The 20,216-nt window shown below is 43.5% G+C and overlaps 1 protein-coding gene across 18 annotated transcripts in view; it reads right to left on the reverse strand.

Moving 5' to 3' along the window:
- PPP6R3 (protein phosphatase 6 regulatory subunit 3) overlaps positions 1 to 20,216 on the reverse strand; it is a 141,744-nt gene that overhangs the window by 51,484 nt on the left and 70,044 nt on the right. For all 18 annotated transcript variants that reach the window (XM_081797649.1, XM_081797648.1, XM_081797646.1 and 15 more), the window contains 5 exons: positions 19,142 to 19,328; positions 15,606 to 15,743; positions 12,884 to 12,949; positions 10,227 to 10,339; positions 7,096 to 7,209 (listed from right to left, as the gene is read on the reverse strand). In XM_081797649.1, coding sequence (XP_081653775.1) covers positions 7,096 to 7,209; positions 10,227 to 10,339; positions 12,884 to 12,949; positions 15,606 to 15,743; positions 19,142 to 19,328 — 618 coding nt within the window. The remainder of the gene's footprint in view (positions 1 to 7,095; positions 7,210 to 10,226; positions 10,340 to 12,883; positions 12,950 to 15,605; positions 15,744 to 19,141; positions 19,329 to 20,216) is intronic.

Below are 20,216 nucleotides of genomic sequence, written 5' to 3' on the forward strand. Positions count from 1 at the left end.
CACGTCATTGCAAATGGCAAGATCTCATTCCTTTTGATGGCTGCATAATATTCCATTGTATATATATGCCACATCTTCTTTATCCATTCATCTGTCGATGGACATCTTGGCTCTTTCCACAGTTTGGCTATTGTGGACATTGCTAAAGAAATACAACTAATTTTTGAATACTGACTTTATTATATCTTGCAATTTTGCTAAGTTTACTTGTTAGTTCTAGGAGTTTTTTGTATATTCTTTAGGATTTTCTACAAAGACAATCCTGACCTCTGCGAACAGATTCAGTTTTCTATCTTCCTCTCCTGCCTTACTGCGCTGGCTGGGACCTCCTGCACGCGGCTGACTGGGACTGGCAATGGCAAAGATCCTTGCCATGTTTCTTGATTTTAGGGGATATCATTTCAGTCTCAGATCATTAAGAATGCTGTCAGCTATGAATTTTTTTGTAAAGGGGGCCTTATCAGTTTCTAAGATCCCGTCCATTACTAACTTACTAAGAGGTTTTTATCATAAAGGAATTTACTGAAATGACCAGATGATTTTTCTTCTTTAATCTGTTAATATGAGTTACACTGATTTTTTACTGAGACTTTATTTTTATAGAGCAGTTTTAAGTTCAGAGCAAAGTGGAGGGGAAGGTACAGAGATTGTCTCCCCCATTACCAACTCCCCCTCCTCACCCCCAGAGTGGCACATCCGTTTCAATCACTGAACCAACAATGACATGACATAATCATTACCCAAAGTCTATAGTTAACCATCATGGTTCATTTTTTGGTGTTGTGCATTCCAGGGATTTACACAAAGGTATAATGACACGTATCCATCACTATGGTATCATACTATTTTCACTTCCCGAAAGGTCCTCTGTGCTCTGCCTATTCATCTCCCCACTGCCAACCCCTGATCTTTTCATGGTCTCCACAGTTCTGCCTTTTCCTCAAAGTCATATAGTTGGAATCATATAGTTGTAGCCTTTGCATTGGCTTCTTTCACTTAGTAATATACATTTAAGGTTCTTTCATGTCTTCTGAAGGCTTGACAGCTCATTCTTTTTAGCACTGAGTAATATTTGTTTGGATATACCACGGTTTATTTATCTACTCACCTACTGAAGGACATCTTGGTTGCTTCCAAGTTTTGACAAGTGTGGATAAAACTGCCATAAACATCCATGTGCAGGTTTTTGTGTGAATATCAGTTTTCAGCTCCTTTCGGTGAATACCAAGGAGCTGGATAATAGTTTTGTGAAAAACTGTCAAACTGTCTTCTACAGTGACCATACCATTTTGTGTTCCCACCAGCCACAAATTAAGAGTTCCTCTTGATCTACAATTTCACCTGCATTTGGTGTTGTCAGTGTTCTGAATTTTGATCATTCTCACGATTGATCTGTGAAGGATGAATGAGCCTTGTATTCCCAAGATAAACCATAGTTGGTCATGATATATTATCTTTTTAATATATTGCTGGATTTAATTTGCTAATACTTTCTCGAGGAATTCTGCATCTAAGCTCTTGTGGAATCTTGCTAGTTTTCTTCCCTGTAATATTTTGGTCTAGTTTCAAAGTAATCATGGTCTCATAAAAAGAGCTGGAAAATGTCCTCTCTTCAATATTCTTGTAGAGTCCTTAGCTCTTTGGCAGAATTCACCAACAAAGCCAATCTGGGCTGAGAGTTTTCTTTGTTTGAAGCTTTTAAAAAGGAATTAAATTTTGTCGAGAGGTCTAAGACGGTTTATGCAAGCTACTACTTTCTGGAACGAGCTTTGGCAGTACTACTCCTATAAGGAAGCTATCCGTTTCCTCTAACCCACTGAAATCGTCTACCAAGTTGTTTACAGTATTCTCTTACTATTATTCTTTTAATGTCTGTAAGAATGCAATTACGGCCCCTCTTTTGTTCCTGTAAAGTGTAATGTGTATCTTTTCTACATTTTCTTAATCTGGCTAGAGATTTACTGATTTTATTGATTTTTTCAAAGAAGCAACTTTTAGGTCTCACTGATTTTCTGTATTATTTTTCCCTTCTCAATCTCTTTGATTTCTGCTCTTATCTTCATTATTTCCTTCCTTCTGCTCACTTTGGGTTCATCTGCTCTTCCTTTACTAGTTTCTTAAGGTGGGAGTTTAGATCGCGGACACAAAACTTTGTCTTCCTTTCTTAATTAATATAAACATTTAATACCAGAACTTTCCCTCTACTGCTCTCACTACATTCCACAAAACCTGACATGCCCTATTTCCATTATCAGTTGAAAACATTTTCTTATTTCTCTTGCCATTTCCTCTTCGACCCCGGGGTTATTTAAAGTGTGTTGCTTTCATTCCCAAATATCTGGGGATATTCCAGCAATCTTTTTCATTGATTTCTAGTTTAAGCCCATTATGGTCTGAATAAATACCGTGTATATTATTTTAATTCATTACGGTTTGTTTGATGGCTGAGAATCTGGTCTATCCTGATAAAAGTTCCATGTACACTTGAAAAGACTGTGCACCAGGACGTGGCTGGGGGAAGGCTCTGCAAGTGTCACTCATGTCAGCTAGGCTGCCACTGCTGTTCTGGTCTCCTGTATTCTCACTGGGTTTCTCTCTAGATGCTATGTTGATTTCTTTCTTTTTTTTTTTTTTTTTAAGATTTTATTTATTTATTTGACAGAGAGAGACACAGCCAGAGAGGGAACACAAGCAGGGGGAGTGGGAGAGGGAGAAGCAGGCTCCCCGCAGAGCAGGGAGCCCGACGTGGGACTCGATCCCAGGACCCTGGGACCATGACCTGAGCTGAAGGCAGTCGCTTAACCAACTGAGCCACCCAGGCGCCCGCTATGTTGATTTCTAGTAGAACCGTCTCCTATTGACAGAAAAACTGCAAAGGTGGTACAGAGCATTCCCACATAACCCACACCCAGCATCCCATTATTAATATCTTACACTAGTTAATTAATAAACCAATGTTGATACATAAATCCATACTTTATTCAGATTTCCTTCGTTTTTACCTAAAGTCCTTTCTTCATTTCAGAATCCCACCTAACACATCACATTATATTAGTTGTGATGTCTCCTCGGCCTCCTCTTGGCTGTGACAGTTACTCAGACTTCACTGGTTAGATATTTTGTGGAATGTCCCTTAACTGGAATTTGTCTTAGGTTTTCCTCATCACGGGGTCTCTGAGAGGAAGACCACACAGGTAAGATGTCATTTTCACTACACCATGACAAGAGTGCAAACTGTCAACACAACTTATCATTGGCTAGTCACTTTATCTGGCTGAGGAAGTGTCTGTCAGAGTCACTGTCAAGATGCTCTTTTTGTTATCTTTCCATATAGAACTCTTTGGAAGGAAGTCATGGTGTATGGACACTGTAGAGTGGCCAGTTTGTTCTTCCTCCTTGAGGAGGGAGCATCTACACAAACTATTTGAAATTCTTCTGCAGGGGAGATGTCTCTTCTCCATTTATTTGTATCAGTATGAGCTAACGAATACTTTGTACTTTGGGTTCTAAGACAACACAGCTTTATTTTATTGTACAAATTATTATGCTGCTGCTGTTGTTGATTGTGTCAATCAGCTCTGGCCAATGGAAGCTCTTTCAGCTGGCTCCTGTGTTTCTCTGACAGAACCCCTGCCTCCAGGGGTGGGGTTTTGTAGGGCTTTTAATACTTCCTTATTTTTGTACTACATGATGCTCTAGGCTCCTCTTGCCCCTGTCGTAAAACCGGCCATTTCTCCAAGGAGCCCTGGGTCCTTTTCCTGGAGAATGGTATGAGAAACCAAGATCTGGGCACTCATCCTTGTTCCCAGTGGCATGTCATTACTTCTAGACTCTTGTAGCCCACAAAGCGAGTCTTTTTGGTTGAACTCTTCGTGGCTCAGTGTGGGTAATTTCTAATGTCCTGTACTGATTCTTTCCTTGAGTCGGCCCAAGTTCACCAATAAGCCCATAAGCATTCTTCATTTCTGCTGTGGTGTTTAGTTCTAGCATTTCCATATGATCTTCCCTCTCTCTGCTAAAATTCCCCGCCAGTTCACATATTGTCCATTTTCCCCACAATCCTTTAACATATTTAATCAGTTATTTTAAATTCTCTGTCAGACAGTTCCAGCATTTTTAAATTTCGTTCTATTGACTACTCGTGCTCATGAGCTTTTTTGGGATTCTTTTTACCTTGTTTGTCTTGCAATTTTGGGCTAAAAGGTGGACAAGTTGTGTAGGGTAGTAGAAACCGATGTAAACATTATTTCTGGAATGAACACATTTCTTATTCTCTAGACCTTTAGTGTGGGGTTTAAATCAATCTTAAGGTGAGCAGCTGAACTAGGTTTGCTAGGACTGATTTCCCTCAGCGTGTTAGACTTCAAATGTGTCTCAAGTTACTCTGTATTTATACTTAGGGCTGGTTTGTCAACTTTTTCCCCACGTCACTCTTTAGCTTACTCTTAGCTAAAGTTCTTCCCTGTAAGCTTGCTCCTGTGCCTGATAAAAGTCTCCCCCTACACCAGCCTTTCCTCTTATCAGCTGGCTGCTGTTACTGGAGGTCTGGTGGAATGGAACAGTGGGGAGAAAAGCCACTGTTCTGCTTTAGGCTGTCTTAGGCAGCTGAAGGGTCCCTAGCTCTCACTGACCCTGCTTCAGTGGTAGGGGATCTCTTTAACAGTTGGGGCCCAGAACGTGTCCCTGCCTCTCCCATGGGCTAGAGGATTTTTTCTGGTCCGTTCTTCCCACTGCAAATGGTCTTCACCTGTGTCTTTATGACTAAAGGATTTCCTTAATGGCCTAAGGACTTCGTTCAGCAGGTGCTAGAGGAAGGATTACGGTGGGGACTCGTGCATTTTCCCCAAAGGCTGCTGCTCTGTTTCCTGAGGCCCATTCTTCAAGGGAAGCTTTTTCTGGCCTCTTGCCCTGCCCCGCCACCACCGTTTCCCCAAGAAGAGCTTACAGGTGTGTGCATATTCCCCTGGCGTCTACAGCTTTCAGGTTTCTTTGCCCTCCTTGTCCCCTAGGGAGATTTGGGAGTTACCTAGCCTACTATTGTCCTGCATTTATGGAAAACGTATCTGAACTCTTAATTTCACCAAGATGAAAAATGAAACTATGAAAGTACCCCAGTTCCTTGGTGTAAGGTAAGAGCTAATATATACTAACTTACCCCTTTTCTCCTTATTTCTTGAGTTTTATTAAAATAATCTAAAATGTATTATTTGTTTCCAACATGTAACTTATTCAACTATTCATTTATTCATTCTGAACATTTAACCATCACATTCATATTAATAATTTACAAACCCTATCCATTTCCTTTATCATCACTTTTATGAATATTACTCCTGTAAGTTCTTTAACTTATTTTCTGTTGGGTTTTGGTCAAGTCCATCTTCAGGTACTTCACGCCGAGAACAGAAGCCTGATGGAACGCTGAGGTCGCTGAGGTCGCAGAGACCGGGGAAGGCCTGCTCTGTCCTCACACGTCCCAGCAGTCAGCAGCAGTGAGCCAGGGGCACAGTCGTGCCCTCCGCTTTCCGTCTTTATTTAGCTTCACAAATGAGATGCCTGGCAATCTGATCTGCTTTGTAGTTAACCCGTTTTTTCTTATCCAAGTATTTCTAGGATTTGTCCTTTCTTCTTGGGATGCATAAATCTCATCAGGAAAAGGCTAAAATCTGAGTGCCACCCTCCCTTTTAAATTTAATCTTGAGTATAGCATTTGATCACTTTCTGATCTGAAGACAAGTTCCTTCTGGTCAAAAATTTCCTTCTATTGTTTCTCTTATTGCTGTATCTTCTCTGCTCTAGATTGTACAATTATGTGTTTTCTTTCTTCCATGTGCAAAGATGTACCTTTTTTCTCAGATTTATTCCTTTCTCAAGTCAGGGTATTTGACAGAAGCCTCACAGCACAGCACCATTTCAGATGCTTTCAAACCATGTGAAGAGATGGTACAACTGTTGTGAAGCATGAGGAGCAAGATGACAGGCCTGCACCACCTGATTACTACCTTCATCCCTGGTTACATTCTTTAAAATAGAATTTGCAGTAGAAGATACAAACACAGTCAAAATTGCAGACAATCCCCAAATTACAAGATCTTTGAAGCGGTGTTGCCAAACTGCCTTCCATTACCACAGACCAAATATTAGACATACCGGGAATAGAGATAAAGGAATTTGGGAAGTGGAATGATTGTATTCACTACTTTGCCAGAAACCAAAATGACATCATGAAAAGTACATCCAGAAACCTTGGATGGCCGAAATTTTCATATGTTGACAGCAGCCTCCTCTGTCCTCTCCAAGCCCTCTGGTTTACTGGAGAAATCTAACAGTGAGTGAGAAAATACGAATTCCAATCCCTACACCACATATTCCTGGAGTGCTCACATATACATACCTCTTCAAATCCTCATGCTCCAGGGAACAATTGGAAAATTCTGACAATTAGTAAGTGAATTAGCACTGGACATAAACTGTACAGAGTAATATGACAAACATCATCTGGCTGGCCCAGGGCACATACATGGGAAAAGCAGACAATATTTCTGATTCTGAAACACTTGGCACAATTTTTCCTTAAAGGCCGCAAGCCACCTGCCCACCCATTTTAAAACAGCCTCACAAACTGCAGTGCCCTCACATGTGAAATCCCCAAAGAACCAACCTGAAGCCTCAAGTTAGCTTGTGTAGAAAAGAATCACAAGACAGAAAGCGTCCCTGAACTGCCACTTGGGAGGGGAGAGAGCTGCCCACTGACCAGGAGGAACACCTATTTTCATTTCATAATCAAGAAATACGCTTCTCTTGTGTTACATGTTTTATTTATGACACCACTTGTTATAGCTAGCTACCTTCTCATAACTACTACAAATAACTAAACACTGCCAGTGAACAGTGCTCACCAAACGCTATCTTCAACTGTATCCCTATATCCCACGCTCACACGAAACTAACTCAGAGTTCACATATGGTGGAGACTCAGCACCTGCGATTCAAGGGCATGAGATTGTAGCTAATCAACCAACAACTTTTAGTTTCTAGAAAATCTCAAAGCAAAACAAAATGGCTCAGCATTTGTAAGACAAAAGGAAAGCTTACGTGGGCCGCCGTGTCTCAAGTAAAGTCAGCAGTATCTGGATTGCACTGACTATGGCGGATTCATTTTTCTCCTTGTGGAAAATATTTGATAGAAGCTGCTCTATAATTTCTTGCCTAGGGAAACAAACCAACAGTCAAGTGCTAACTGTAACATCCATTACCAGTAACGCCAGAGAAGAAGAGCATGGCAGCAGTCAGGCAAGTACTCTACAAGAGCTCAGCTGCACTTGGTCAGATCTATTTCGTTTCACAATATTTTATTTTTAATACATTTATTAAACCAGACAAGTGACCCCGCTTATTATAAAACCTAACTCTCCGACATGTATTCCCCTATTCCCTCCCCTCAGCAGAATCACCTGGGCCCTGCTTGCCTTTGTCAATCTTGTTGAGAGCCAACAAGTATTTCAAGACTGGAAGTCACCTCCCACTCAGACCGGGTGCTGGTGGTGGTGGCTGTGGGTGGTAAGATTTGGAACTCTTCACCCCACAAAAGGAGGGGAATTTTTCAAAAAGCCTAATTAGAACCCACAAATGTCTTCCCACAAAGGCATTAATGTATAATTAAGATCTAAAACACGTAAAAGATCAATTGTTGCATTTACCCTCTAATTAAAATTTGGTGAATCAAAATAATATGGTAGCAATGAAGTAGATTTGCCTGAACTATTGCCCAAAATGTATTCTCTATAGGCACACTCGTTTTTGCTGGTTATCATATCGTTTTTGTCCATCAGTAGGATGGACATTACACACTCAAGCCATGATGAATGTAAAACACAAGGGTAACTTGTTAGGTAAATTTATATGGACACTCCCAAGGAAGATCTCGGTTTCTTAGGATCTCAGTAATTTTCAGAATCCAAGCGAATGAAACACTGGCATCTCCCTTACAGTGGGACACACAGCTGGGCTGTCCCTGTTGCTCACCCAGCAGAGATGCCAGCTGTCCCGAAGTACAGCTGTGCTCACTGCATCCCAACATCCCCTTACCAGGCTAGGGCAGCAAGCAGGAGAGAATCTCTTTTTATTTGGGGGAAGCAAATAAAACTGGTATCTAACCTAACTTGAGAGCACCCCCACCCCCGATGGAAGGAGCTTTCAAGTACTGCCAGACCAGCACTAAAACGGTGAGCCCTTTACCCAAAACAGCGCTATAAAAGTCACTCAACACATAGCAGTCTATAAAATAAATACTAGGTTTGGGACTGGGCTCTAGAAAACAGCCAGCTCTTTCATAGGAAATAGGTATGTATTTTTCAAAGAGCAGCCTCACGCCACGTAGAGGAGTACGGACACAGCATCCAACTGCAGATGTCCACCTTCTTGTTCCAGCGTAACGTTCTTACCGGAGAGTGCAATCACAGTTCCATAAATGCAGAAGCCTGAGGGAGTGGCTAACAAGGAGGCCCTCACCAGCTCAGGGCCTCATCAGTCGACTACATCCATGAAAGCATCCTACTAATGCACAAAAATGATATGACAGCCAGCAAAAATCTGATGGTCAAGATGTAACATAGTATAGTAGCTGAACCGTATTATGAGTCTTATCTAAACACACAAATATCACTCAATACAGAAGAAATCATGAACTGAAGGACTAAGCCATTCAAACATGATAAAATGAATGCCTTTGTATTCCTTAAATATTAAGGCATTTATTTACATGTGAGAGAAAATAGATTTACTTTCACATTTTAAAAAAACTGGAGTTCTTGGACGAGTGTTAGTAAACTCCCCATAAGAGCTGTGAGGGCACGAGGCACACAGGCCCCGGGGGCCAGACCCCACATCTGGGAGGGCCCCGGCGGCACTGACACTCAGTGCTCACTGCTGACCAGTCTGGCATCCGGGGGGAACCTGCTGTCCCTGGCGGCCACTGTACTTGAACTAACCTGTCCTAAGTGTAAAATACACGCTGGATTTCCAAAACTGTGACAAAGAAAAGAATGTAGAATACCTCAGTAATTATTTTTTAAATGGGCATATGTTCAAATATTTTGTGTCAATTAGATTAAATAAAATATATTATTAAAATTAATTTCACCTATTTTTTACTCAAATGTGGCTACTAGATAATTTAAAATGACATCTGACTTTTATTTCTATTGGACAATGCTATCATGAACCATGAGATTGTTGGTATTCAAAAATTTTTAACATACTCAAATGGCAATTTTACATGGTTCAACCTAACACTACTATAATTACTAGTATTAAATGTGGAATATCTTAGATGTACAAAGAGTACATATGCCATAATGCCAAGAATAACGGAAATGGGGAAGGAAAATGACATTTTACTTAGAAGCTGGTAATTTAAGTTTCCCTACTTCAGAGAATTAGTCAACTCCCTTCCTGGGAAAATACAACTCTACTTCTCAGATGACAGACTTTAAAAATGACACCATGTCTCTGATTTGTTCCTAGCTCATTTCACTGTGTGGATGCAGGTCAAATGTATGCCTGTGCTCAATGGCAAATATTCTTTCAGAGAATGTGTGAATCTAGAAAAGCTAGTACCCACGGGTTGGCCATTCACAAATTTCAAAACAGCACACCATCCTCAAGCTATTTTCCACCCAAACATGAGATGGCTGCTCACAAGGAATTGTCATGAAAAATAAGGGCAGAGCAGTACGAAGACAAAAAACATACAAGACTTGTAACCCTTCAAATCAGGTCTGGTCAGGTTACCCCTAGTCAGCTGCAAAGGTATAGTAAACCCCAAGAAGAGCTTCTGGTAAAAATCCTTGACTACAATGGGTCAAATTAGTTTGTGTTTCAGACTATTCTTCACCAAAGACCTGCAGAGCAGTAACCACAGCCATGATGCGCTACCCCATCTTACGACGGCTTTATGGAATTCTAGTTTACAGCTATTTGAAGAGTTCGAGGTCTACATATAAATGTCATTTATTTACATTTTTACCCTGCAGGTCTCCACTGGGCATCAAAAATAGCTGAGATCAGATAAGCCGGTTCTCCTACCTTCTCCCCCACCCAAGGGTATTGAGCAGGGTCATGATTCCCCCAGATGGAAGACTTACCAACCACTCATACTGGTAACACATCAAATAGCATCAATTAAAAAAAAAAAAAAAAGAACAGGAACAGAGTTTTAAACATACTTTTCTAGAGTGGCAAGCAGGGGATCTGGTTCTGTACTGTTCTGAATTTGTAACATCTGGTCTCTGCTCAGGCGAACAATTTCACAAAGTGACTGTGAAGCATTTGAATGCCGCTAAAGGAAAAAAGTACAATTTTAACCATAAAACACATCAAATGTCAAATTTATAACAAAACGTTAGTGAGGACATTGCTTAAGAAGTAACACAAATCAACACTGGCCATAAGAAGCTGCAGTGAGTAAAAAGTCAAGCTCAGTAGAAGTAACATAGGTAAACACAAGAGTATTTGGTTGTGCCAGGCTAATGAGCTTCACATAACAATACTGCACAGTACAGATCACTACGTGTAGGTACATGGGATCAAAGTTCTGGCAAGGAAGAATTTCTACAACTGAGAACTTGAAAAAAAATACACCCCCAAAATACAGCTGACCTTTGAACAACATGGGTTAGAACCACACAAGTTCACTTCCACGTGGATTTTCTCAATATGGTATAGTACTTATTTAAATGGATTTTCTCTCATGATTGTCTTAACATTTTCTTTTCTCTAGCTTGCTTTACTGTAAGAATATGGTATGTAATACATATACAAAATATGTGTTAATTGATGGTTTACCTTATTAGTAAGGCTTATGGCTAATGGGCTATCAACAGTTAGGTTTTATGGAGTCAAAAGTTTTACATGGATTTTCGATTTCATAGGGGGTTGGTACCCCTAACCCCTATGTTGTTCAAAGGTCAACTGTATATATTTTTATCAGCATAGAAGCTGATAAATCAGCTTTTAAATCAGCACTGATTAAAAAAAAAAAGACAAATACAGCTTTCTGGAATATACCAATGGGTAAGAAATGTTGCATCTTCTCCCAATGTACTGTGTGTTTACCTTACAGGAAAGGTCTAAAATCTCAGCACCTGAATGCATTATAGTCTGCGGCACGTGGCACTGAGCGCAGCCCGCAGATGGAGCAGTTACACAGCCGGTTCAGGTGGACCGTGATACTACGGCACAGATGACAACACACAGCAGGGTATCAAAACCCACTGACTAGAATTAGGAACCTAACACTTCCCTGGTCAGTATGATTTTAGCATACAATTTATCACTTAATACAAAAGAGAAGTATCGAAAGGATTGTCCAGAGACAAAATTAACTTTCTTGCAAGTCAAGTCAAGAAGGTAATGCTCCAAATGCTTTGTCCTTAAAAAAAAAAAAGAAGAAGAAGAAGAGCTGCAGACTTGGGCTTCTCCTTTATCAGTTTCTCCTGAGCCTTGCAGACAGGTTTAATTTCCTGTTGAGCAATCATGTTCTTCTGTTTGAGAACTGAAAACCTAGTAATAGGCAAGCCTTGTCCACGGACATGTATTCCCTGTGAATGAGACAGGCCAGGCTCCTGTCATCACTCTCCAAGGCCCCCAGTGGCCACACTTACATCACACGGGAAACGTGCTCAGGAACCGTCGCGTCCAACTTCCCCGGCCACAGGAGGCGTTATTAGCCCAACCAGACTGCAGGCTCCCTCTAAGCAGGACTTCTCCCACTGCAGCCCCCGATACGGGCACACACTGGGATGTGTTCTGAATGTTAACAGGAGCAATACTGCAGGGGGGCACCAGATGCACTGTCCCAAGGGGAAGATGGGGAATCAACAGCACCTTTAATGATTAACTTTTTGGGGGGGGGGAGCTGTTTTAGATAAATTCCAGGTATCAGAAGTTTTTGAATACACCCAAGGAGAAGGGGCTAAATCAAGCTTTATGAGCAAGAATATCCTCTGGTTACACACTTTTCCCTTTGTACTATTCCTCCATGGTCTCACTCTTCAATCTAACTGGCAACCTAAGGCACACAAGAAGGTCCCCTGACCTCCCCATGACATATCTGCCCATCTACTTTAAATCACCTCCTTCACAGAGAGTAGGCTGAGCCGCAGAGCTGTCGTGTCCACAGGCAGAAATGGCTAAACATGGGCAATTCCACAGGGCTCAGGCCGCGACAGAAGGCGGCAACAAGAGGAGCGGCAGAGCTGATAGCTTCCTCCACGGGGGCCAATGGGCCAGTCCTGGGGACCCCACCCAGACAGGCATCCCCTCAGCACAGAGCTCAGTCTTCAAACTCTGGAGCAGCTTCAATCCTTTTGCCAAGTCAATCCCCAGCTCCCGTGACAAAGCCAAACCTGTCAGTGCCAGAAGCCAGGCCAAGAAGTACGAGCGCCAAGGGCCCAACAACACTCTAGGGGTTTAACGGTGGCAAAGACGCCGATGTGCTGCCTGGACAGTGTAGCCAGAACAGAAAACACAAGTGCAGATGTGGCCTCACCATTTGGGCTAATGATGTGTATACAAGGAAAAAGAAGTGGGACGGAGAAGGTCTGTAACAAAGGCAAGCAGATTCAGCACAAAATCCCAAGCTCCAGAAGATCGTGCTAGAACCAGGGCCTGCTGTTTTCCACATTTCTGAAAGGTTCTGAGCATCAGCAAAATGTAGTATTTTTTTAAAACCTTTAGTGCTTAGAAAAGTGTCAACTTTAAGAATGCCAGATTATACCTGTCCTCTACCTTCATGTCTCATACAATTATGCTCTATGCCCAAATAAACTCGGTTCCATTTTTTTAAAAAAAAGCAAGGTTACAGTCACACAAGAGAACTTACATCTTCTTCCTGCGATGGATGAACTATTTCCACAAGTCTCTGGATAATTTGCTCCTCATTTAACCACTGTAAAACACATTGTAGAGGTAATCATAGCAATGCGTGGCTCTTGTTCAAGCCCCAATGAAGATTAACATACTTGGAAATATCCATCACATTTTAAGTAGAATGTTACAGGTTTCTCTGGACTTTGAACACTACAGGAAATTAAAAGTCCCCCAAGGAAAATGCCAGTGAATATTATTATTTAAACAGTAGCCAACAGTACCAACTATGCCCCAAATTATAATTCCCACATACAAAAATTCTAACATCAGCTTCTTAGCCACAGGGTAATTCTCAGACACTAAGCACTAAAAGGGTCTGTATTTTGTTTGGGGCGTGCACGCGCGTGTGCGTGTGTAATTTATATATTTTCTGTAAGACAGTATTCACCCTAAGACAGCATCAGAGGGGCGCTTGGGTGGTTCAGTCGGTTAAGCCCCCAGATTAGGGCTCTAGTCAGGAGGGTCAGGCTCTGCCCTCAGAGGAAAGTCGGCTTGAGATCCTCTCTTTCCCTCTGCCCGTCCCCACTCCCACGCACGTGTGTGCTCTCTCTCTCTCAAATAAATAAATCTTAAAAAAAAAAAAAAGCTTCAGAAAGACTGAGAAAAACAGTATTTAGTTTTAGACTCCAAAACCAAAACAGCCACAGGAAACACGGGGGGCAGGGCACCGTAGCAGGAGAGTTCATCTGCCCTGTCACGAGTTAGTGAAGAGCTAGTATCCTGCCTAGGACAAACTCTTTCTCATCTACATGTGAAGTACTGACGTGAATGAAAATAGGAAGAGAAGAATAAGGGAGAATAAGTATCAGCTAGTAGACTGTTAGGCAGGAACAGAAGCAACATAATAAACAAGGCACTTACAACCAAGAAAGGACACAAAAACAAAAACAACCTCAAAACAAAACCCAAAGGTTAAAGGGAAATTGGGGGGGGCAGCGGAGGCATGGGGCTGGGTGGCAAGAAATCAAACACAATTTGCTAAGGGCACAGCTGCCTGCTCCTTAAAGAGAAGGTGCCCAAGGAAAATGCAAACAAAGCTACTAGAGGGCACAAAGCTAGAGGTCCAACTTTACATTTTAAGATCAGTTTCAAAATGGGCACATGAATCACCCTCCTGGGGATCTTGCCAAAATGCAGATTTTGATTCAGTAGGGCAGAGGTGAGACCTGAGTCCTCAGGTGACACTTGGGGCCACACTTTAGTAGCAATGGGCAGGGGGGTCATGACCACCAAGGGAGAAGGAAGGAAACTTTGTGGGCTATGAAAGGATCAGCCCCTCACTCCTACTGCCTCCACAGCCATTAATAAGCACTTATTCCCCCATGACGGGCACCCAAATCAAAGCTTCTAACTACCCTTCCCCCAACCTAAGCCTTTACTATCACTACATCCCTCCAGAAGCGCATCTATTCCTTTAGAAATGGCCCTAAAATTCAACCCAGAAGTGACCAAAGGAATTCTAAGAAACTATACTTAATAATTTCTGCCTAGAGCAATCCAAATATAAAGGTGACCCCTCTCATTGCCCTCAACAATCTTTCCTGGAATCCTCAACATCTTCTGAGAAAAGATATCCACAAAAACATACCTAAAAGGAACCAGCACCCCAATTTAGGATCCCTTCCCACAGGCAACTCCAGGACATTCACTAGGTATCCTCAGCTGGTGTCCTCACAATGACCATGGTTCTCAGGAGACTTCTGCCTGGTTCTACAGACCCAGCCCTGACCCCATCCCCTTTACACAAACACATGCCTGGGCATGCCTGCTCACCTCAGCAGAACATGCCTTTCCTGGAATACCACCTGACAGACCCTCCTGCCTCTCCTCTGGTTCTTTGAGTCTTTAATTAAAATCAGTATTTCCAATAAAACTAATTTCAAAGGAATGAGTGTTAGGGTTTGAGGCTGAGTATTAAGGATGGAGTGGGTTGGGGAAGGTTCTGGAAGAAGGCAGTGAAGAGAATGAGAGAGGAGGAGACAGAAGACAAGAAGGGGCAAAGATAAGAGCCCGTGAGAAACCTCATCTTCCAGTTACTCACACTCTCCCTCTTCCCGCCCAAATTCCACTTAAGACAGCTCTTCAAGAGGCGCACATATCCTAAAATATCCATCTACCAAAATTTTAAAATATGTGTGCTTTTGGAAATAAGCCCCATTCTCCTTCTCCTTCTATGATCCTAACTACCCACAAGAGGAATGTTACCCTGAAGGCTGATTTCCTGGAAACACCCGAACCCATCCTTGCAGCCATGACCCTGCGGTGTAGTCACGCTCTCAAGATCGATGCCTCATGGCATCCTCAGATGAGATTTGTAACTCCCTGTCTTCTGCTCTTACCACCAGACCAGTTTTAAACACATTTTCAACCCATTCCACTGCCCCACTCCCACTGAAAATCAAACCGGCAAAGGGTAAAGAACCCCTCACAAAGAAACATCCCAGGCACCTCCGGATGTGCACATCTCGAAAACGAATCCTGCAAAATTGTAATCTCTTCCTACCTTGGAACCACCTTCCTTCCCCACCCTGCCCTCCTCCCCACCCCCCCCACCCCCAGTTCCTCAGACAACCTTCGCCTCCTCCCAACCCCCTGGAATCCCTCCCAGCACCCAGCAGCCCTGTCGGCTCCTGGGCCACTCCCCGCCCCGGCGCAGGAGTCCTAATTCTACTCACATTCAGCACATCTTGCCTGGGCTGCGGAGGCTCGATGCACGTCAGGAGCCTGAGCAATAAATCCATGATGGCCGAAGTTCCTATGTGCTTTATTATAAGGTCTACAAAATCACGTTTCTTCTTTAAGAAATCCACAATCTAGAGGAGAACAAACCAAAACTCAAAGACACGTAACTGGGGAACTATCAACTTTAGAATGTATTCCACCCTGACCCCTCAAACTGCCCCCTCTCAAATCCCACCACCATCTTAAGTGGAGGATGGCAAATGCTGAGTTAGTAATCAGATGTAAATTTGGAAAGCCTGCTAATTGTGAGAGTATGCAAAACCCCTTGGGAAAAAAACTCCCAAATTATCACACATTTCCTCATATAAATACACTATAATAGAATCTTTTATTTCTGTTCACTTTCATTATTAGTTTTCAAAGAATAAGGATAAATAATTTAATACCCTATAAAGAGCACGAGAATATACCATTAAACAGTTTATGGACATAAAGCAAGTCCATTAGACTGCACTAAAATGCAGAATAAATATTCAAAATCCTCATTAGTCCCTACCAAGTAAGAAAAATAATTCAAAACATCAAGTGTTTTTAAGTCAGTCTAAGCGGCTAACTCACCTGCTCCAGCAACATCACATGTGGGTCTGAGGTCAGCTGTTCACCTGACCAGATTAACACAAGGAGGGTGAGTGGGGAAGAGACGGGCAGCTATACAGAAGGGACACGAGAAGTTACAACTGCCACCTGGGTCTCTCTTCTGTGCAAGAAGAGGGAGAGCGTTCTGTCCTGCACACCCTTGTGGGCCTTCTGTCCGTCTGCACCAAGTGTCTCTTCGAAAGTCCCAGAAGCAGCGCGGCCAGTGTGGCAGCAGCTAAATCTCACCAAATTCTATCGAGAAGCCCTCGAGGTGGGGTTGCCCCACTCAGCGTTCCAGACAAGGAAACCAAGGCGCAGACCAGTTAGGTATCTTGCTAGAGCCAAACCGTGGCTGCCCTGAGGTTTAGACTTAGATCTGGTTGCCACAAAAGCCACCAATCCTGCCATCAGCCCACGTGAAGAAGTCCACTGAGCCAGAGAGGACAAAAATTGCTTCACAATATCCGCTGCAAATGGAGGTGCAACTATCCCAGGCCGCTCCTCTGAACAGGGAGCTTAAATGTCACCATGTAAACCTTCAACAAGTCAGATACAACTATTCCACTCACAACTGAGTCACACAGTAGTTTTTAAAAGCGCAGCAGAGTAGAAAAGAGGAAAAAGTCAGACGTGACCAACATGCCGCGTGCTTCAGCGGCAAAAGCGCCAGCTCAGGAGCCCAAAGGCACAAACCAGAGCCAGCGCTGTGGACAGCACAGCAAAGACAGCAAGATGTCCTCAATGGAGGACGACACCTGAGATGCGAACCTTCCCGGCACTGAAGGGACCCCAGGGCTGGATGGCCTGGGCCGTGAGCCGATGAACAACTGCATCAGGTAAGCCAGGCTGAGTCTCCAGTTTCCTCATTACCTGCAGCTGCATGCATCCTCACTCACGTCTCACGGGAGCGGAGACCTTCATCTACATTCTCAGTTCTCCAACGGAGAGAGAGGTGTTAGGTTTGACCTTTTCCTAGAGCTAGAAGAGCGAGGGTGACTGAATCCTCCCATTCTCATTCCAAGAGTCCTAAGCCAAGAAGCACAAGGAACCACAGAGTGAGCAGGCCCCTTTCCCAGCACTTCATCGGCGGATGCCATCCCCGTGCATGGGCACGTCTGACCCGGAAGGCCAGCACAAACACTCAGCGTCCCAGAGAGCTTCACGTATTCCCGCGTATATCAAAGGTATGGTGAGAACCGGAGCCCCTGAATCTGGGCTCCCCTAGCATGGAGTGAAAAGAAAAAGCATGATGGAGGTGGAAGGCCTAAGTCAGTAACGGCTACAACCATCTGAAAGGCCAGTACCTCAGGCTGATGGGACGGTGTGCACTTGCTAGAATGTCAGCAGTTACCGTTATTTCTCACCAGAAAGTGGAAGAGGGAAAGACAGCCTGTATTACAGTAATCATGATTTGGGGATTATTATCTAAGAAAAAAGAATCTCAATTCCAATACCTTCAGGAGGATAATCCTGCCTAATTAAGAACACGAAAGAACAATCTTGTCTTTATAAAATAAAACATGCATCCACTTTGCCTTGGCAAAGGACAGACATACTGGGCCTAAAATAGCCCCATCGCTCCATGTCTGCTGATGGCAAGGACAGGTCACGGAGCCTGTTCTCCATCAGGGAGGAGGCCAGGCCCGGACGGCTGGACCAACTGCAGCCCTGGCATCACACCCTTGCTCGCTGCACTCTGGCAGGTCTAATTGTAACTTGGAAGCTCTCATTGCTCCTTGGGTGCCTGTTTCCAGAAGTGGATCCTATCTCCTGGTAAGCACATCCTTCTGCACACCAGTATCCACTAGAGCAGTGACTCTCAAGTTTTAGTATGCATCAGAATCATCTAGAAGACTTATTAAAAATCCCAGATCGCTGGGCCCCACCCTCAGAGTGTCTGATTCATTAAGCGTGAGGTGGGGCTTACAAACTTGCATTTCTAATAAATTCTCAGGTGGTACTCATGCTGCTGGTCAAGAAACCATACTTTGAGAACCACTACACATACACTAGGTCCTTGGAAAATCAATTTCCCAAGGGTATCTGAGTTGTTTAAGAACAAAACAGATGTAGGGGTGGGGAGAGGAAGGGGAGGAGAGGGAGGGGGCAGTTCCCTCCACAGTAAAGTAGGATTTTCTGCTCAGCACTACTGGACAGGAACGGCAGTCTAAACAGAGACGTCTGGAGGCGCCTGGGTGGCTCAGTTGTGTAAGTGTCTGACTTTGGCTCAGGTCATGATCTCAGGGTCATGGGATCAAGCCCCACTTGGGCTCCGTGCTCAGCAAGGAGTCTGCCCCTCCCCTAGCTCATGCTCGCGCTCTCCCTTGCTCTCTCTCTCTCAAATAAATAAATAAAACCTTAAAAAATAATAATAAAAGCATAAACAGAGACATCTCAAGCTAAACACTTAAGTTTTCAAGTGGACTCAAAATAGAAAATAATCACCATCTGTATAAACTAATCATCAGTTACATTTATGGAAAAGCTTGATTCAAAGCCTCATTTGTGTTGCGCGCATCATTAGGGGAAAGAAAAAAAAAAACAACTGTCGCTTCCCCAGTCGCTACAACTCCACTCACACCTTCAACCACTCAGTATGAGCCACGGCACTCGCCACCTTCACAACTGGACACCCCACGTTCCTATAGCTTTTAACTATTTGTCAAAAGAGGAAACCGAAGTACTTACTACAACGCTGAGCTGTGAGGCACTTAGAAGAGTACGTCAAGTTAGAACACAGTCATGAACGTGTAAGGCAGTGTTAAGTCAGTATATTTAAAATACACTCCTCTCCAAAACCTGGACTTAAGGTACACTCAGAACACAATTACTGGGGGATCATCTCAGGGGGATGATCAGCCCTAATACTTACCTTCTGGAAAATGGTATTTACCTGTTCTGGTTTTCTGCTGATGAGAATACTGAGCACCTTGCTGAAGAAACTGGCAAGTAGCGGGTTCAAGGGGGAGTCGTTTAGGAGGAAGCTATATAACCTCATGAGCAAGGACTCGTCTTCTCCCAGCCTATCGTTCATCTGGGAGACATCAGAAGTGAGCAACTCACAAGATATATTTGGGTACCTAGAAGAACAGGACACTTGTATCATCATCTGTGTTAACAGTTTCATTACAGAAAGTAAAACACAAATCAGAAAGGCTTCCTAAAATTTTGTGAAAAATAACAAAATCACCTCTGGGAATTAGAAAACCATTTCAATCCATTCTGTCCAACCTCTAGATTAAAGTGAATTTTCTACTGTACCTAAAAACTTACTTCTAAAGCAGCTTTAACAGGATATACATTCCCCAACAAAACTAGAGCACACCTAGGGCTTGGGAGCCTGGGGAGGCGGCACTGCAGGGCAGGGCGTGGGCCACCTCCGGCCACAGCCATCAGGCCTCCGAGGCCTGCTCCAGCAGGAAGCTCCAGCAGGAAGCGGCAGAGCTTGGAGGGCGACCGTGGGGGATGCTGGTTTCCAGAGAACTGCACTACGCACGGCTAAGTACTCAAGACACATTCAGGTTCCAAGACCGGCCACCTCTATTTTCACATGGGTTGCAAATGGTGCTAAAAAGCTATTTTGGGGGAGCTTATCAAGTGTTCAGTCTATATTACGCCTTAAGAGAACCAATGTTCTAACATAGGGAAGCGGAGAACAAGACATCAGCCCGAGTCACCCAAGTAGGAAAGCTGTGTACAAAACCCAAGCTCTCCACGCCAGCCTGCCCAGGTCTTCCAGGGATAAGCCCACCATCAGGGCTCACTGCAGTGGGACACAGACCTCTACCACTGACCCCACAGCTCTGGAAAGAGCTGCACCCCTAAAGCATGCTTGCCTTTGACCCCCAGAGCACTCCCTCTCTGAAAACCAGACAGCTAATCCATTTTTTCCACGCACTCCTTTTTCCACAATTTCTCTTCTGTTTTCAACAGCAACAAATGCAGACTCCGAGGCCGGCCCACAAGAC

This window comes from Leptonychotes weddellii, chromosome 11 (genome assembly GCF_054177405.1).
Source record: "Leptonychotes weddellii isolate Sample4059 chromosome 11, ASM5417740v2, whole genome shotgun sequence".
NCBI classification, from domain to species: domain Eukaryota; kingdom Metazoa; phylum Chordata; class Mammalia; order Carnivora; family Phocidae; genus Leptonychotes; species Leptonychotes weddellii.